Source organism: Rosa rugosa, chromosome 3 (genome assembly GCF_958449725.1).
Source record: "Rosa rugosa chromosome 3, drRosRugo1.1, whole genome shotgun sequence".
In the NCBI taxonomy this organism is placed as follows: domain Eukaryota; kingdom Viridiplantae; phylum Streptophyta; class Magnoliopsida; order Rosales; family Rosaceae; genus Rosa; species Rosa rugosa.
Window position 1 is genome coordinate 20747903 of NC_084822.1, and position 19183 is coordinate 20767085.

The 19183-nt window shown below is 36.0% G+C and overlaps 2 protein-coding genes across 4 annotated transcripts; one reads left to right on the forward strand and one right to left on the reverse strand.

Annotated features, from left to right (window-relative positions):
- Positions 1-1862: 1862 nt before the first annotated feature.
- LOC133736276 (uncharacterized) lies at positions 1863-8004 on the forward strand. 3 transcript variants are annotated; one of them, XM_062163719.1, is made up of 5 exons: positions 1863-2022; positions 4568-4659; positions 5383-5472; positions 6242-6509; positions 7227-8004. In XM_062163719.1, the coding sequence occupies exons 2-5, from the start codon at positions 4617-4619 to the stop codon at positions 7495-7497; spliced, it is 672 nt and encodes a 223-aa protein (XP_062019703.1). In that variant the 5' UTR covers positions 1863-2022; positions 4568-4616; the 3' UTR covers positions 7498-8004. The 3 variants fall into 3 exon arrangements, with proteins under 3 accessions (XP_062019703.1, XP_062019704.1, XP_062019705.1); XM_062163720.1 differs by lacking the exon at positions 1863-2022 and adding an exon at positions 4092-4229; XM_062163721.1 differs by lacking the exons at positions 1863-2022; positions 4568-4659 and adding an exon at positions 4834-4864.
- A 30-nt stretch (positions 8005-8034) lies between these two features.
- Positions 8035-18344, reverse strand: LOC133736275 (probable sphingolipid transporter spinster homolog 2). Its single transcript, XM_062163717.1, has 16 exons — positions 18188-18344; positions 17655-17786; positions 16968-17069; positions 15567-15671; positions 15345-15420; positions 13384-13458; positions 13059-13161; positions 12917-12982; positions 12625-12706; positions 11587-11684; positions 11298-11374; positions 11021-11134; positions 9759-9878; positions 9374-9502; positions 8768-8846; positions 8035-8368 (listed from the first exon to the last, which is right to left on the reverse strand). The coding sequence occupies exons 1-16, from the start codon at positions 18238-18240 to the stop codon at positions 8235-8237; spliced, it is 1545 nt and encodes a 514-aa protein (XP_062019701.1). The 5' UTR covers positions 18241-18344; the 3' UTR covers positions 8035-8234.
- Between the last annotated feature and the right edge of the window lie 839 nt (positions 18345-19183).

Sequence of the window (19183 nt, forward strand, 5' to 3'; positions counted from 1 at the left end):
AAAACATGTGAACACGCATCCTGGACTTCGCTGAGGTCTCTTGAACTACAGCTGCAACATTATCATTCTGAGAGGCCACCCTTTGATCAATCTCCTGGAACATCGCCACTAACTCATTATAGTAGGTAGGAATAGGCCGTCCATTTTGCTTTGCTTCAAAACACTTCTTGTTCAATTCAAAGATCCGGGTTTCATCAGAATCATCATAAAAAGTTTTCTCTACAGCTTCCCAAATATCTTTTGCAGTAGGGAGACGAATATACCGGTTCATAAGAGAGGACTCCATGGAGTCAATGAGCCAACTTTTCACCTTTTCATTGTCCGTGGCCCAATAGCTTCATACTCTGCAGAATTTATGGCGGGTTCAACCTTCACTTCGGTAGCACAGGATGACTTGTGAGGATGGCACCATTGCCTTCTCGGGATTTGACTATTCACCTTCAATTACAGGTCAGACCATTGAGGAATTCGGGAGTTTTGCAGGCCGGATTGGGTTTTCTAGGGTTTCAAGATGGATCTGAATTTTTTTTCGAAAAAAGGTAGGGTGATGGTGGTTTGGAATTCAATGGTGGTGGTACGCAGCGGTTTGTGGTTTTTTCGGGATTTAGGATTCAAAGAATGCAGTGCAAGTTCAAAGGATTGAACCTGCTCTGATACCAAGTAGAAAAGAATACTTCAATTCAGGGTTAATTCGATGATTCTATTCATCCCACAATGAGGGTATATATACAAGTACAAAGGAGTAGTCTAACTCTAATAGGAAACAATTTTTCCATAATTACAGGATATACTAATTAAATAAAATCCTAATTACATACATATTTACATCGATTCTACATGCTGAGATCCTCCATATCAGAGTTGAGTGCCATAAAGATGTTTTGGGCATCTCCTTCTATCTCCAGCCTTGTGAACCCAGCTTAGATACAAAAGTGTAACCCATTGACCAGAGCCAGGAACTCACAAATCTGAGGACTCAAAAAACCCACTTTGGGCACAGCTAACACGCCAATACACATGCCTCTATCATCCCTGCATACCGCCCCCGTCCCAAATACTCCATCCCCATCCTTCACAGTGCCATCGATGTTTAGTTTAATTGCACTTCCACGTAAACTGATGCTGACCACATAAAGCAGTAGAGCCATGAAAAGCACTATCAGACTCTCCCTTTTTATCTGCTTTGACTTTAGCCCAGACCTCTCACCAACAAGCTGCATAATCAAATATAACCAAATTTAACGGTGTATTTTTTTCTTTTTAAAATTATTCCTAATTTTAATATTTTTTTAGCAATTGGACCAAAATTTTATCTTTTTAAAAAAAAAAAAAAATTCTATTTTAGTTGTTCTAAAAAAAAAAATCATTTGTTTTTTAATGTTTATTTTTTTTTCTATATTGTTTGTACCACATGATTAATTATTTCTTCTAAAAAAAAACATGATTAATTATTTAAATATAATCATATTTTTAATTCTTATTAAATATATATGAATGCTTTAATGAGTATGTAGTGAAATTGGAAAATGAAAACAGATAAGGAAAATAATAAGAAATACAATATAATATTATTGAATTGAAAAATCTACATAAAATAAATATAATATTTTTTGGTATAATTATTGTCCTTAATAGTCATTTTATAGTAGATTATATATATCATTTAATAATTCATAATAGAGCGAGGTTAAGTGCTGAGGTCCCAATAGAAACTCTCTACAAATGACCAAAGTGATAAAGAGTTTTTAGAGTTCTCTGTTTTTTAAATGCTTTTAAAAATTTAATTGACTAAATTAATAGGGATATTTACACGTGTGCCAATTTGCACATTGTGGCTTTTAACCCCCCCTCTATCAGAGCACTAATCCCATCACAGCACCGACTTTTGATCGATACCCACAGAATTAAACCGGAAACTCTGAGCCACCGAATTGTGAGTATCAAAACCCCCCAATTCGAAACCCTAACCCTCCAACCCAATCGATTCCGGCTTCCCGCTTCAATTCGGCTCGGGCAATAAAGGTACGACTCTGCTTTTATATTATCTCAAATTACCCTTTGCATTCAGATAATAATCGGTGTATATTTAAGTTCAAGGTCGACTTGAGGACTAAGATGGCATTGTTGATGATGAAATTATATTTTTATGTATGCTGAAAACCCTAAAATTATATATATGAAACTAAGAATTATGATGATATGTTGTTGTTTGATCCCAAATTGGATTTTGATCATTTGAATCAACCTAAGCTACTGCTGCTGCTGCTTCTCATATCTGTTTGTGAATGTTGGATTGTTGGCATTAGGGAGTCTCACTGGTTTCAGCATTACCAACACAGCCCCACCCATTTGTGCCGATTGACCGTAACCGCCCAAACACAGATTCATCTCTTCAGTCCATTCTAGTACCACCACCCAGCGTTGGGAGTATAAGGAAAGAATCCAGAAAACATTCCCATGTCTGCAACCATGGGAAAAAAAAAAAAAAAAAAAAAACTTAATAATGAAACTAATGATCCTAACTTTTTTACTATGGCCATTTGTAATTATTGTTTACGGAGATGATAATTAATGACTAGCTGCCATTCAGGCATGTAGAGGGCAGGGAGAGGGTTCCAGGCTTCAGCCCAGGGACAGGGACAGGATCCCAAGTAGGAAAAAAGTGGCTAAACAAGTGTGGGACTTGCTACTTATCTAAGAAGGCCGAGGAAATGAGTTTGATGGCACAAAATTGTCAAGTGCTGTCTCTCACTACTGGTGTGCACTGCCTAATTTATGGACAGTGACTGGAAGTTGCATGATAGAATAGTTAACTTCACAGTCATTACAAGCCATAAAGGGAATTGTATTGTCAAGCTGGTTGAGGTGTGCTTGAACAATTGCGGAATTGACAAGGTTTTTACAATAATTGATATTGCATCTGCCAATGATGGGGCAGTTACATACTTGAAGAAAAGGATGATGGGCTTGAACCAATTGATGTTTGACTGGGAGTTTTGCATATGAGGTGTGCTTGTCTCATCCTTTCCCAATTGTTATGGATTTGAATGCTGCTATTGAAGGGATTCACAGTACATAGGATCCAATTCAGCTAGGTCAGCAAAATTTTGAGAGTTTTCTGTGCTAGAAAAGCTAAACAACAATGTCAATGGACCTATGAACGCCTTCACTAGGTGGAATGCAACTTACTTGATGTTGGGATGCTGCCTTGAAGTTTCCCAAGGTCTTTGATAGGATGGCTAATGAGGATTTATTTTACATTAATTATTTTTGAGACGTCTGGTAACAAAAGAGTCGGGCTTCCAAGACAAAAAGGTTGGGAAAATGCTACTGCTTAGATGCTTCCTTGGTACTTTTTATTTTGTGTGATGGCTGATGGCTTTTGCTATTTTCATTGTTTAATTTTATTGCCATCATGAACCCCCACCCCACCCAACCCCAAAAAAGAAAAGATCAAAGTTTGATTAACAAAATTTACTGAGTAAGAATATTTTGATTATTTATCGGTGTTGGTTATTAGTAATGATTAAGACCAAAGTTTCTGTTTAAAGTTTTGTGCAGAAATTACATTGGCTGCCACAATTATAATCATTGAAAAGTCAGGTCCAAACATAGTTGCTTTGTGTTTGTGGTTTATTAAAGTTATTTAGGTAAAATAATTTGAAACAGTAAATACTGTAAAGCTTTTGGGATTAAGATTCTTTGAAAGATAAATATCATGAAGAAACTTGTTCATTATCACTTTTTTTTTTATACTGAAGTAGCACTTTTCTGAAACCATCTTGAGCTTTTATTTAACTTTATAATTTTTTTTTTGGTAAGCATAACTTTATAATTCTTTTGGCAGAGACTTTGACTGTTAGTTCATGTATTCAAAGTATGATGGACAGATACATGATTTTGGACGCGTATCCCGTACCCATACCAGAAACCCAGTATGGATACGGTTTGGAAACGCATGTATCTGTCTAGATACGTTTTGTTTTGTAAATAGTAGGATATGTGGGGGTATATTGGACTTTCTCAGCCAAAAAAACCAAGAGTATAAACCTAAATCTAATCCCATTGTGAAGAAGTCCGTTCTCTCTCTCTCTCTCTCTCTCTCTCTCGGGCGAAGGAGGCGTCACTTGATCATCCCGAAAATCTGTGCAGCAACTTGGGATATACATCTGTTGGACATCTTCGGTTTATTCATAATCTCTCTCTTTTCAACAGTTGTTCAAGTTTGGGTAGGTTTTTATGGTTCAATCTTTGACTTGTTAATTTCTAGGTTGGGTATGCTATTCCTGATTGGGTATGTGATCTCTGGGAGATGTTTTAGGGTTACTTTCTGTGTGTCTTGTGTAAATTCACTGATACTCCTCTCACACACACAGATATATATCTGTGTGTGTGTGTGTGTGCATTCATATATATATATATATATATATATATATATATATATATATATATATATATATTTACTGAATGCATTGGGTTAGTTTCTTTCTTGGTGTCCTTTGCAATTCATATATGCTGTTGCTTCTGGTTGAGAAAATATTCTCACAAAATATTCCAATGTTGGCAGATCCAGACACAGAAAGGGAGTTCTCTGCTCACGAGTTGAGAAATACAATATGTATCATCCTACTAGAGGTGGAGTTCGTGGTGGTCGAGATCGTAAGTCCTCCCTCCCTTGCTTTATTTCTACGGTCATTACACATTTTCTTCTCTACTGGGTCTTTCTCTTTCTTTTGTGCTCAAGTATTTTAGTTATTCATACTTTTCCTTTTTTAATGATTATACAGTTTCTAAAATATGCATATGGAGAGATGTTTATTATGCATCAGTTTGTAGAGTCCAAGAGATATGATCTTCTTTTTAGGTTTGTGACATGTTTTTTAAGTCATTCATTACTTATACAGAACATAAATATGTGGACTACGTACAAACGAGGAACTAAAAGAATTGAGAAAGAGAGGGGTGATAATAGGATAATGAAGAATAAGAGGGAAATGTTATGATGTGAATATTCAGTATTCAAGTCTACTCATTTACATTAAAGGATTAAACTAAGCCTGGTATATAATAGGCAGTCAAATCCCAACAAGTGAATACGAGCAGCAAAGAAAGTCATGCTCTACATTAGGAGTAAACCTTAATAGAGATTTAGTTAAGGAATCACAAATGTAATGCCCCAAGTAGTATGAAGATCCGAAATCCTAAATGAACATGAATGAACCATACTAGAGTTTCTATAATGATACTCTGTTGCATTTTTATGTGCATACTCATTGACATGATGAATAAACATGGATCTCTTGCAATTTAGGTGTGTACTGTTTGGAGGCTGTGCGACTTTTTTATGTTTTAACTGATTTGCTGCTTCTTATGGCTCTACAGAGTTTAGTTGGGACGATGTTAAGGTCGACAAGCATCGTGAGAATTATCTTGGTCACAGTATCAAGGCCCCTGTTGGTAGATGGCAAAAAGGTGGGATCTTGATGTTATTTGAATTGTTATAGTGCTGTTCTTTCATTTTAACCATTCCACATGACGTATTTAATTTAATTTTTTGTTGGAAGGATAAACTGTCAAGTTTTTTGGGAAATCAATCGATGCCCCTCTTCATTTATTTATTTGTTTTTGTTGGAAAAGATCTTTGATATACATTTTGAATTTTGTGACTAATTTTGTCAATAAAGTTATTGCCTTCCAATGTCAAGATGTCTTGTCGAATGTATCACTAATTCATTTTTGCCTTTTCATGTCGTTGTGAAATGTCGCATCTGACCTTCCAGGAGATTAGTTGGCCTCCTTATGGGTTCCAACTCTCAAGGTGTCCAAGAGTCTAAAACATTCATTGTAGACCCTATATTCTTCACCCCTTTCAATATACTAACCCCAAATCAGAGAAAGTTTAGTAATTTGACAGACTATATTCATCTCGTTATTTCATAATGGTTGGATGCCAAAAAGGATTTATTTGTTTGTAGGCTCTATATTCTTCATCCTTCAAAATCCTAGCCAAATGTGAAAAAGTTCAGTCATTTCAAATTATTGTACATTCTATGTTTTTGGAAAGACCATTTTCAGCTCTTTATTTCAAACAAGTTAGATTCCAGAGAGGCCTTTTTTTTAAAAAAAAAAAAAAATTTATTTATTTATTTATTTTTTTTTCTGGGTGATCAAACTTCTTTGTATTTTTTGCTTAAAGATCGAAAGGGAGTGTTGACCATTGTTCATTATACTGCTTCAATAGGTAAGGATCTTCACTGGTATAACAAAGACAAAAAAACATGGAGTGCTGAAATGGATGCTGCAAAAGATGAGATTAAAAGAATCAAGGAGGAAGAGGATCAGGCTATGAGGGAGGCTCTTGGCTTAGCTCCTAAGCGTGCAAACCGAGCTCAAGGTAATCGGCTTGATAAGCATGAGTTCTCAGAACTTGTGAAGCGAGGTTCTACGGCAGAGGACTTGGGTGAAGGGCATGCTGAAGCAGCACACGTACATGGCCTTGGTTTTTCAAGGTTGGTAACTAAAAATAAAAAGAAGTAATGTTGACTTGTATTCGTAGCTTTACAGCATTGCAGAACCACATCTGTCTTAATTTCTTCAGAAAATTAAGCCATAATGAAAATCGACTGTCAATAATTAGAATATTAGATGATAGACAGTGAAAATAGATGAAACAGAAAGAGAATATATACATCAAATCATGAGGTTGGATAGGCATATATAATCTCTATTACCATTATGTAAACTTAGTTTGCTAGAAATGCTGAATGGAAAAGTTGACATGGGTTGAAGTTTGGACTTGGGAGGAAGAAATAGGAATAGGATGCAGGATCAAGCATAAAATATGAATCAATCTCAGACTTAAGTGGCAAGAATTGATCTTAATTTACTTTATGTTTTATGTGTACTAGCTCAAAAGCTTTGCTTTATCAAATAAGATCATCTATACTATGAAAAACTGGAAAAGGTCAAGTATGCCCCTTTTAATAAAAACTATGGGGGGAATAAATAATGTCAACGTTTGAAGTGACATGTGCCACTCTGTCGTGCAACTGAAGTGTTCCAACTCTATATTTGATATACCCTGCTGCCTGCTTTGTTGCATTCTCTGGGGTGTAATATTTTTTGCCGTCATGTTTGTATTCCCTTCAGTGTTCATTGAGCGATCTGTTTTGATACATTTTTGCATCCTTCATTTTTCACCATGTTATTTTTGTATCTTACTGTAGAGCACCTGTCCCTTGGGATGATTCAACTTCTCTTCAACCTACAGTCAAGGGGGGTGCACCTGAAATGGGGGATATTCCTGTGCCTAAGCTTCCACCAAAAGAAAAAGTTGAAGAGGAGTCCGAGGATGAAAGCAGTCGAAGGAAAAGGAGGCGTGAAGAGAGGAAGCATGAGAAACATGAGAGGCGTGAGAAACGCGATAAGCATGAAAAACGGCATTCCTCAGATGAGAGAAAACATAGGAAAGACAAGGAGAAGAGGAGACATGCTTAGGACTTTGAATAATAAATGTTTGAGCATCGGAAGGCTGTGTGATCCATCACAACCTTTAATTGGATATGATTCTTTGTCGGTGACCAACTTCGTTTTAACTTGTGTTCTGCATCTGTATTGTATACGAGAGTATGCACAAGTAAAGTCCACTTGATGAAAAGTACAATAGTCAGTAACTCAATAACAATATCACGTCATCTGCAAGGAATAATGATTTGCGCGATCCAGTCCCCTGCAGTACGAGGCTTCAGGCCTTAGAATTATATAAATAATCGAAGGGTGTTAAATGAGTTGTAGACCATCAAAGTTATTGGATTTGAGCGATCGCTGTTCTTGGTAGCCATATGGCTAGGAAGATTGCTTTATTTTGCAATGTCCATTATGTAGTATCGATTAGCATAACCAACTGAGGTCGGTATGATATTTTGTTTTGGTTTTTGTTTTCGTTTTATGTTTTTCTTTTTTATAATAGTTATATTTAATAGAAAAACAGTATTTATTCAGAGAGTTAGGAAGTACAATGGATGGAGACAAAGCTTTGAAATTGAACTTTGGACCTTATGGATAATCTCTCTTTTTACAAGCATTGCAATAATTAAAAAATACAGTGTAAACTGTCATTGTAGAAAGGAAAAAAGTAAAAAGAATAAAAGAGCGAGAATTGCCCTTGGACATGGACTATATTTACATAATTTAAGGGATCTACTGGACAAGAAAACGCCTTACAAAGTTTTGTATTATGGTTCAGCAGCGGATTCAGTCGTTTCTGTCTTCGTCCCTTCAAGCAAAGGAGTTATGCTTGACCTTTCAGTTGTGGATATCTGATTCTCACTTTCTTCATTAAATCTATCCACACTAGGCAGAAAAATTCCTGTGATGGTATACAAACAATGATTACACAAACTATTTCAGCCAGTTTGGTCACTTTAGTGGTAATGATGAGAGTGTCGATTCAATAATAAGCAACTTAATCAAATGTCAAATGAGTGTTCTCGAGCCTATAGTTGGTGAGATACAGATTTCGAGAGGGTAAAATCTTGGATGATTCCATCAACATGATGGGAGTTGCCAAAGGCAACAGAAAGAAAGCAAATAATTTGTTTTGGCTCTTTTCTAGTGACCCGGATATGGGCACGTATCGATATCAAGTGTCTTACTGAATACTAAAATCATGTCTCTACAATTACTGAAACGTCATTGCCATTCGTAACATGCTATTGTCTCATGAATGACTCCCCTAGAATGTAACAAAATACTAACAAAAACTTACCTATAAACCATATACCAGCTGCTGGAATGAATATAGATGTTAGAATAAGAGCAGTCACCCTCCAATTGTTAATGCAATCCTACATCAGAAACAAAATAAATCAAAACATACTCAGCCATACAGTGAAACTCACGGTACAGATTAGTGGTTGGTCCATGGTGTATAAGGCAGGTGAGTTTGAGCACTGCTTATAATCAGAGAATATTTTTCTCAAACCAAGATATAAAAATAAAAGTAGTTCACTCATTTATTACAGTTATGATCTGCCATCAAATGCAAAGACAGACTTAGATAATATATCCACATTAACGGCCACAATTCTACTCAAATATGTGAGCAGGAATTCAATAGAATTCAGTTTCATCATAAGGAATGGTAGTTTTGATTTTCACCATACAAATGCGTTTCAGTATTTCACTTTAAATCACTGCTTAACTACAACCAAAAATGAAAATCAAAGAATTACCATGTATACTTCGCAATCAGGTGAAAAGATAAACCTTGAATCTCTTAGTTCAGTTATTACTTCTCGCCAAGTTTTGAATACAGTACAGAATAGTCATATTAATGTGTTATATGCATGATAATGAAAATAGGGAGAGTAACCTCGAGAACTCCGACAAGAGGTGAGGAAGGCACATCCCCAAAAAGATGAATAGAAACAGTAGACATGGCCATAGCTAGTGGTCTCATACTAGGTTTAACACAGTGCAGACAAATGTAATTTACAGGACCCTGCGAAGGGAAACATGGAAAGTCAGAGTAAGTATACCATAGTTCAGGCCATAAATGCATTATCGAGCCAATAACAGAGTAATAATCATAATGGTAACTACCATATAAGGTATTCCCGATTAAACCACTAATTTGACCCCAAAAAATATTAACAAATTAAACCATCAAGTGGAAATGAAAGTATGCACTAGCAGCGCAGGCAAATTCAACCAATTAATCAAAAAATACAAGACAATTTATTTTGACAGCTACATACCTGAGTTGCAAAGACAAGTAGTTCGCCAACTGCAAATAGAGCTAGGAAAGCATACATGTTTGAGAAGCAAAAGGCACTGAAGCAAAATATTGCCCCAAAAAACGTAGCTGCTGAAAGAAGCTGCGACAACATCCAATATACATTTTGAGATGTGCAAGATACAAGAAAACAATATGGGATATAAAACATCAGCAAAAATTGCACAAAAAATGGTAGGCATCAACAATCATGTATGCCACAAAGTACAACTATATGCTGGCACATCGCCGCCCATCTTATGGTATCCTAGTCTCAGACTAGTGTATGGCTGAAGAATACTATGGCTTCGTGAAGTTTATCATATCCCATAACTTCCTATTCTGGAAAAAGAAAAAGAAAACCAAAAAGACTATGGAAAAGAAAGATATGTATATCCTATAACTTGTTATCTCATAAAGTGGTAAAACAAAACATATGTGTGTTTTTCGAATGCTTAAAGCAGTGAATGCATTTCAAAGAAACCATTATCATCTTCCGCAAAATATCACCAAAGTTTCTAAACCAGCAAATGGCAGAAGAGCATCATTACTAAATCACAACAATATTATCTTTGTATTCCTCTTTTTGCTAAAGAAGATTATGGTATACCATCCGTGCTTGTCAAAGTCGTGATATTCATTTTTGTTTAGACTATTCCTCTGAAAATTTTTTTTCATGCCTCTTTCCTTAAAACACTGACTTCCTCTAATATGCATCTTTTCTCTTGCATGAGTGTGCATGGATGCATATTATTGTATGAATAGAAAACCTAAAAACTGATAAACAATTTTTTTGGTTCAGTACTATTCAGAAAAATATAGTTGATCAGATTGGAGAAACAATTAAAACACCCGGATTCACCCCTTACATGTGGGGGACTGCCACTAGAGGGATTACTGTTGAATATAACTTATGCTAAGAAGTTTGAATTACAAGGTTCCACTTCACGATTACCTACTTTGACACAATGTTAAGAGGTTTTTAAATTTTTTTATTTTTTATTTTAATTTTCTACCACCACTCCTTCAGCATTTCGTTAGTGAGAAGGTGATTGAATTTAACAAAAACAAAAGTCGTGAACAAAACCCCAAGACCAACTAGAAATTTCAAAAGCCAATGGACTAGCTCAGTTTTACATGCACAGCAGTGAAGAGAAAAGAAAAGAAAATAATGCATGCAGTAATTGGTAAACAACAGCATCAAGAATATTAAATCCGTCCTTATAAACACACATGAATACCTACCTTGAAAGCATTAGGGATACTGCTGGTCATGAAATCCAAAAGAAAGCCTCCTGCTACGGTACCCAATATTCCACACACAATTGTAAGACCTCCAAATATCAAATCTGCATCAGTCTGCCAAAAAGCATGAATTTAAAGCAGCATTACCGAGTCATCGTGGTTCTATTTTCCAATCACTTAACATCCGTCACGACTATATGAAGAATTAAGGAAGAAAAGAAAAATCCTTATATTGAACAATACAAATCTCAATAGCAAATCCAATGCAATTTCTTACCATATGATATATATTATAACCAGCCTTAGGCCCCCAATATGAGTATGCACCAATTACAAAGTTGTACGCTATGTAACCTAAGAATGAAAATTCAGAGTATTAAGCAAATTGGTATATATATGAAGAAAAAAGAAAAAGAAATCATAAGAACTCAAATTAATAATCATTGAGTGAATTCTCCAGAATACATAGCTATAAAAGAAATTCTATGAGAAAATCACAATGAACTAATATATCAGATACAAAAGTTGAAATGTAAAGCAACTGGAAAAGAGGAAAGAAAAAGTACCTAGAACATTAACAACATAAACCTTCTCAATCAAAAGCACCTTCATATCTTTTGTAAACCTTGAAATTTGATCCTTTATTTTTGTTGCAAAGTTCACCCTGCCATAACATAAGATCCAAGGTGTCAAAATTCAAAATACATGTTCATGTTTGTGATACAGTGCTAGCACTTCTAAATATGATGGTGTAGAATAATCACGGAAGAAATTATATAAAACCACCAGTTTGGCCAGATGGTCGCATGCACCCCTAACAGTCACATGCATCTCAGATTCATTGGACTGATGTTTTATGGACACATGCATCTATAATTATTTGGTTGATTGCACTTTACATTGGGAAGGGTCTATATGATATTGAACGTACATATCATTTTACTCAAGCAACTCAGTTTCATTTCTTACAAAAAAAATAAAAATAAAGCCTCAGCTCTCCCCAAGATTTGAAATATCTGCCTACTTATCCATTTTTCCCTAGATATTCCCCATCTTCCCAACAAAGACTCTTTCATTACTGATGTTCAGTCGACATATACTTAAATTTGAGTCCCGATATATCTATCATGGCTGATATTTTGAACCTTGGCTTTCTCTTGAGGATATCTTATGACGAAACAAGAGACGCCAAAAAAAAAAAAACCGAGCAAGTTAGACATTCAATAAAACTAACTTAAATTAATTAACTTGTAAGTTTATTCTCACCTGAATCCAAAAACATTTATCACCCCACAACTCAGGGTAGGCTGTTTGATGACTTTACTAGACTACAGATAGAATCCAATCCTTCAGTTCTATAAAGTCTCCAGTGCTTCTTTGTTTGTACAAAGATGCAAAAGAAGAGCTATTCAATTGACAAGTTCTCAGAAACTACATTTGGCTACTTTACATGGAAATATTCTGTGTTGACAACTATGATAATCAACTGTAGAAGCCATACATCGGTAAGCCATACAGTTCCTACTAAGTGAGCAAACGACTATACATACACATATATACACATGTACAAACAAAAGTATATGCCTTAGGATAAGTGACCTCACTCATTCTGTTCATGTATGGTAGAATATTTGACATCTCCCTCCACTGGAAACAAACCATCTTTACCATTCGAAACGCCTGAATCTGTGCATTGAATGTTGAAACAAGATTAGCAATGTCCAAGGAAACAAATATATATCATAAAAAAATTATTACTCAAAAAGGTCTAAAGACTAACATATGATGAGTTCCAAAAAAAAAAAAAAATTGAACACATAAAATAAACATTAAAATGGTTTCCGAAACAGAAAGGTACAGACAGTCTGCAAATATTGCGTATGCTGCAAATATCACCTTGAACTTCTGAGACACCCGTCTCCACCCCTGTCAGCACTTCTTTCGATTCAGCAGGCATAAAACCTGTAATCACAAATTGCTTTAGCAATGACAGTCAAAAAGTTACTGGATCAGACTGATTCAATGAATAAAAGTACACCTTTAAGCTGCAAAGGCTTCATGACAAACCCTAGAATAGCAAACGGAAGCATCAAAATTGCCTCCCCCCAGAATGCAAAACGCCAATTGGTATAACTTCCCACCTATATAGAAAACGACAGATAATGTAAGCTTATCAGGGCTAGGAAACAGTATGAATATGGGAATCAGTGTAGAACATCAAAGAGAAAGAAAATTCAATTGTAGTTGAAACATTTAGGTTTTTGGGATCTAGGCATTTTTCAGCTGACCAAGGGACTACTTATTCCTAAGGGGACTCTTAATCCTTATACATAAATTATACAGCAATTGGGTATAACACTTACCAACCCACCATATACATAACCAAGTGCATATCCAGATGGTATGCACATGTAGAATATTGCAAGCCACACAGTTTTCTGAGATAAAAGACATAGCATAAGTCAGTTGAAAGGCAATGAGGTGGCTATAGTAACAAAAATATTTGAATGATGGGTTAAGGGAAAGTAAAGAAAAGTAGACCAACGACTAAGAAAATATACTAAAAGTTTAACAAAGCCATTACTCCTATCAAATGAACCAAAGATGACTCCATCAATTAGCACTTCAACTTGATTAGAAGCTGATCACCTGATCCTAATATGCTCTACAATACACTTGTATGGCATCAAGAGTCATAGCTACCATACTTATTAAGAAAAACTAAGATACACCCAAAATTAAGAAAAATTAACATACACTTAAAAAGTGAGGCACCCACCTATTGATCAAGGAATGAAAGTTTGGGATTACATTTAGACTCCATATTACAGTTAGATATTAAAAACCTACCTGGAGCATTTTTAACACAATGAGAAGCCATTTTCTTAAAAATACTGCTAGGTGAACCATTTTTTTAGGTACCAAACCAACTTATGTGGCAGCTGATGTCGCATAGCCACATCACTTAAGGTTTCTGAGTTGTCTGATTGTTAATGTGCCTATGCCATATCAGCTGGTTTCTAGTGATAGATAAGAAGATGTTTTCACCTAGCATTACTCTTTTCCTTTAAAGGGGCGATCCTCACAAAATTGTACTTCATTACTAGTTAAATTACATGTTTACTATTTTGCTCTGGCAGGTTTTTGGGTTTTATAGATGGAGTGCAATTGAAGAATCAATTATTATTAGGGGCTGGGACTGGAAGAGCTTTGAACTGACTGCATTTTACTGATTTCTTTCAGGAAAATTCCATCTACAAGATTTGAAGAACTTTCTGTAGGAGATGACTTAAAAGGAACTTCCTATGTCTGAGCAAATACAGTGAACAAATTTCTAAAAGTTGCAGTGTTGCTTTAAAACAGTATAGTCTGAACTATGAAAGCAAATGAGGCATCTAGTTATCTTCTCAAAACATTTTCCTGGCTTGCATGAGAAATGATAATGAACCTGCTAAATCATTATGGTTCAGGAACTGAACAACAAAAACAATCACTGGTAAATATCTATCCAACTGGAAATGGAGCTTGCAGCTCTGTTCCGAGGCTATGAGCTCTGGCCAAGTGTTTGCTTAGCCCATCATTCATCCAAGCTCAATCATATGTAGTAACATTCTAATAATTTAAGCTGCAATATTACGACATAGAATTTTATTGTGTTCCTCTTCATATCCTGACTTTTGTTCCTTCCTCTTCTTCAATTAAGTTTAAAATTTCACAGTAATAATACCAACTCAAAGAATTGACTCCAACCATCCTTGATCTAAAATATAAATGCTCATTGGCTGGCATAGTGAATGAAAGCACTTTATTATGGAGGAGTAATGAGATTCCCTGAAGCAAAATACATCACCAAGGGATGCCTTTCCTTTTCCAGAACTAACAATTTTATATGAGCCATCTTAGATTTTAAATCAACCATTCCTATTCAGAAATCCTTTGCCTTACTATTCTTAAGAATCATGCACAAACCTTCAAAAACCTATAAAACCAAGCATTTTAGAGTTTATCTACGTCATTCTAAAATGAAAATATAAGAATTTTAGCACATCAGAGAATGTCGAAGCATTACAGAGAACTAGTAACGATCAGGGAGGGAGTGAACAGAATCCACAAGTGTTGAGATATTTCAAATAAAGTGCAAAATATTGTTACCTAGAACTATACTAGCTCTTAGCCTCATTGTTCCACTGACGTGTATTGCCCAAGGCCCCAAACAATAGAATAATAATGATTTTAATAACTTAAATTAATTGGTGGAAGCGTGATTACCTAAGATCAAACAAATCTAAAGGATAGGTATAATATGAAATGAAAAAAATAGTACCTGAGCAGCTGGGGCATTATCATCAATGAACGGAGCTGCTAGACTAATAAATGAAGCCTCACCAACACCAACTAGCCTTTTGAGAAAGAATATGCATTAAAACAAGCATGATTGACCGACATACTTACAAACATTACCTCCCACAACTAGATTATTCAAAATCAAAAGAGCAAGACATTTCCAGGTGGTGTTGATCAAGAAAACAAGGATAAAGTCACTTACATGCGGCAGATGGTAATGGACCAGAAGTTGAATGAAAGACCACAACCAACTACAGCAAAAGTCCAAACTGACAATCCAACTCCAATGAGCCTAAAAGGATTCACACTGCAAAATTTGATAATACATAAATAAAATAAGAAATCACAGAAAAAATTATTTTATTTTATCAAGAGAAAGTGAAAATTTTATTAAGAAAATAGAATCCACTTTCAAAGAATAATCAGCAATAAAAATTATTCTATGCCCATATCTTTCTTTGAATTGATAAGAGACAAAAAAAATTGGAACAAACAGGAACCTCTACAGCTCAGTGGACAAGAATCTGCTGATAGCATTTCCTCAAAAAGCCAGCAAAGGGAAAAAAAAATATGAAGCCCATAAACTGTCCAGAAGGGGACTGTCCCACAGGGATCCTGCTAATCCCCCTCAAATTCTCAAAAACTATTTTGGTTCTCTCCATCCAAATGACCCAAACATGGGCATTGCAGCACATCTCTCTAGAACAGACCCATTCTTTCCCTCCAAAACAACTGTAGCTTTAAAACTATAAAGTAAAAATCAGCTGGAATGTCCCAGCTCACTTTGGATTACCTAATCATCCTTCTCCAAAAAGCTAAAGCAACCAGACCGTACAGGGGAGATATTACAATAAAAATAACACAAACTTCCAATATAACATCCCTTCACCAATGCACTGCAACTTTCCAACTTAATAGTAAAGCTGATATGCCTAACCTTTACAGCAACTGACACTCAAAAAAGAGAGAAAGAACTAAGTTGATCACTTGATCCTAAATCTAATTCATGGCACAATAACCCAAAGAACAAACACTAGCCTGCAACTCTAAAGCTTTTAGCTTAGTTGCCTCTTTTTATAACCTAAACCGTGTACTTACATATTACATAACTCATCACCCCCTGTTGGAAGCACCCAACTTCCATGGGTTTCCTTGAAAAGAAAAGAGCAAAAAAAAAAGAAAAAAAACCCATTGGCATGGCAGGCTAATGACCTGCAAGAGAACACATATAGAAAATTTTTTTTCACCAATTTTCTTGTCGGGTAACTTTGGTAAAAAATTATTTTATGCAGATCCTTTGGAAGAGAGTTCCACTGGCCTTTTTGGTGTATCTGGTTAGAGAGAAGCTGAAAAGCTTCCATTTGGAAGCCATGTGCTACAGGATAAATCATTATGGGCTTTATTTCACTGGAATATAAAGGGATTTCTATTATTGTCCTCCTAGTTTTGTTTTTACACACTTTATCTTCTATCTTGGTGTGCACCTATTGTTCACTTGCAAAAAATATATAAATAAACAAATAAATAATACATTTTTGCATTGAGATGTCATCTTCAAAATTATGCACCACCATATAGGCTAATGCATTAGATGATTAAGTACCTCTTTGCTAATGAAGCAAAAATCGGAGAAGCCACCAGAAGTCCAACCATAAAAGCAGATGATAGGCATCCATCTTCAAAATTGCTCAAGTCAAAATCCCCCCTACATACAATAGGAAAGTAAGGAATCCATTTATCATACCTATGAAGTACACAACAACAAAAAAAAAAGGCCTAAAAAGAACAAAAACTAATAACTAAAAGAACAGATATTAATAATCTGTATATAATATCTTATTCCCAAGGAAATGTTGGGAAGTTTAAGCCAAGATTATAGAGAAGTAAGAGATTCATCTCTGAGACGTTGCAAGCTTCATGTAAACCCTCAAGACAAACCATACAGCGGTGCAAATATGAATAAAACATTCCCACATAGCCATCTCACCCTCCAAGTACCAAACAAGGGTCCAGTTAGTGGATACTTTACAGACGCCAGATCAGTGTGCATGAGCATTAATCATAGAACAATTCTACCACTTAGGATGCTGATGAACTCTTTATATCAATAACAACATACCAACATGGACACAATATCTATTTCTTATGAAACCACATGACGTTCCTATGCCGCGATGCCTCAGCGTAATTGTATTAGCAAACATGATTTCAGCAAATGGAATCAAATTACACATGGACACACTCAAATTGAAAAGCCAGAGAAGGAAGGAAGCATGGAAATAATTCTTACTGTATGCCGGCGCCAGACGTGCACGTACCGCCCTCTGTACAAGTTCCAAGACTCCCATTCACACCATTGCTTGCAATTGCTCCTCGGTCCACATAATTTATCAAGTTAATCACACAAAATACAACAAGTAACCTGCAATGACAATATAAGATCATTCAATACAAGCCTTTGAAGTCGATCATTCAAATGAAACTCAACTCAACCAAGCTCAGAGTTAAAACAAATTAATCATAACTAACTCCATAGCCTTCACTTACATGATACATCTACTAATTTAGCATCTTCTAATCAAAAGAACAACCAAAAAAAAAAGTTTGCTAATTTGGTTTGTGATAAAAGTAGAGGAAAACAGAAAGCTCAACTCTAACACTAGGAATTCAAACTAAGAAAGGCAAATTACTCTACTCTTCTCCAGTCGCGGTACAAATTGTGGGTCTTTTTCCATACCCAAGCAACAACAAGATAAAAAAAAGTCAAAAACTTTGTCCGGAATCAAAGACGCGGCAGACCCAAAAACGAAGTCGGAATCTTACTTCTTGGGCGAAAACCATGAAGGCTGAAGAGGTGCGATTGAAGAATCGATCATGACTGTCTCTGCCCAAAGAGAAAGGCTTGGCTTCTTCGCTGGTCTTTATTGGTAGTTAGCTCCTGAAAGTCTTTGCTTCCTCTTGTTATTAGTGTTACTTTAAAGTTCAAACAAAAAAACAACATTAAGAAATTGTCAAAAATTATTTTTACCCAATTTGGAATGGTAGGTGTCTTTAGGAGTTATTTTTCTATTTTGATTGGATTTTTTTTCACTAACGGTGTTTGAACATCGAGAATTTTTAAGATGATATATGGACTTTCAAAATTATAAATGAGTAACACAATTTTTCTTGTTAACGTCATAATAACTACGTCACAATTTTCAAATCAGAACATAGAAAATTAGCAAAAGCACATACCGCGACTTTTACTCCCCCCTCTCTCTCTCGCTCTGCTAGGGTTAGGGTTTGAGTTTTTTCAAAGTTGTGCGGCGTACCAGTTCATGGCTGCTGCCATTGCTTCCATGACTGCCAGGCTAGCGACCAAGTTGTCGCTCAGGGAGGGTGAAGAACCTGTGGATTTGGGGAACCTTAGGGTTCCAGGGAAGGAGTTCCTTGCTCGTCACTTTTACTTGGTGGGGAAACTTAATACCTGTAGGGCGGTGGTTTTTGACTCTTTCCGGAGTGCGGTGAGATCTATGTGGAGACTGACGGGGACTGTGGAGATCCAGCCACGGGGTGATCGTTTTCTGTTTACGTTCACCCATGAACGTGATGTTGCTCGGGTGAAGAAGGGAGGTCCGTGGGGCTTCCAACGTGCCATGCTCTTGTTGAATGATTATGATGGCTTCTCAGAGATCCCTACGGTGAAGCTTGATTTTGTTTGGATCTGGGTTGAGCTTCAAGGTATTCCACCGGGTATCTTGACGGAACCCACAGTCCGGCTGGTGGGAGGAACGATTGGAGAGGTGTTGGAGGTGGACCGTGTGGCACTGCGTCATG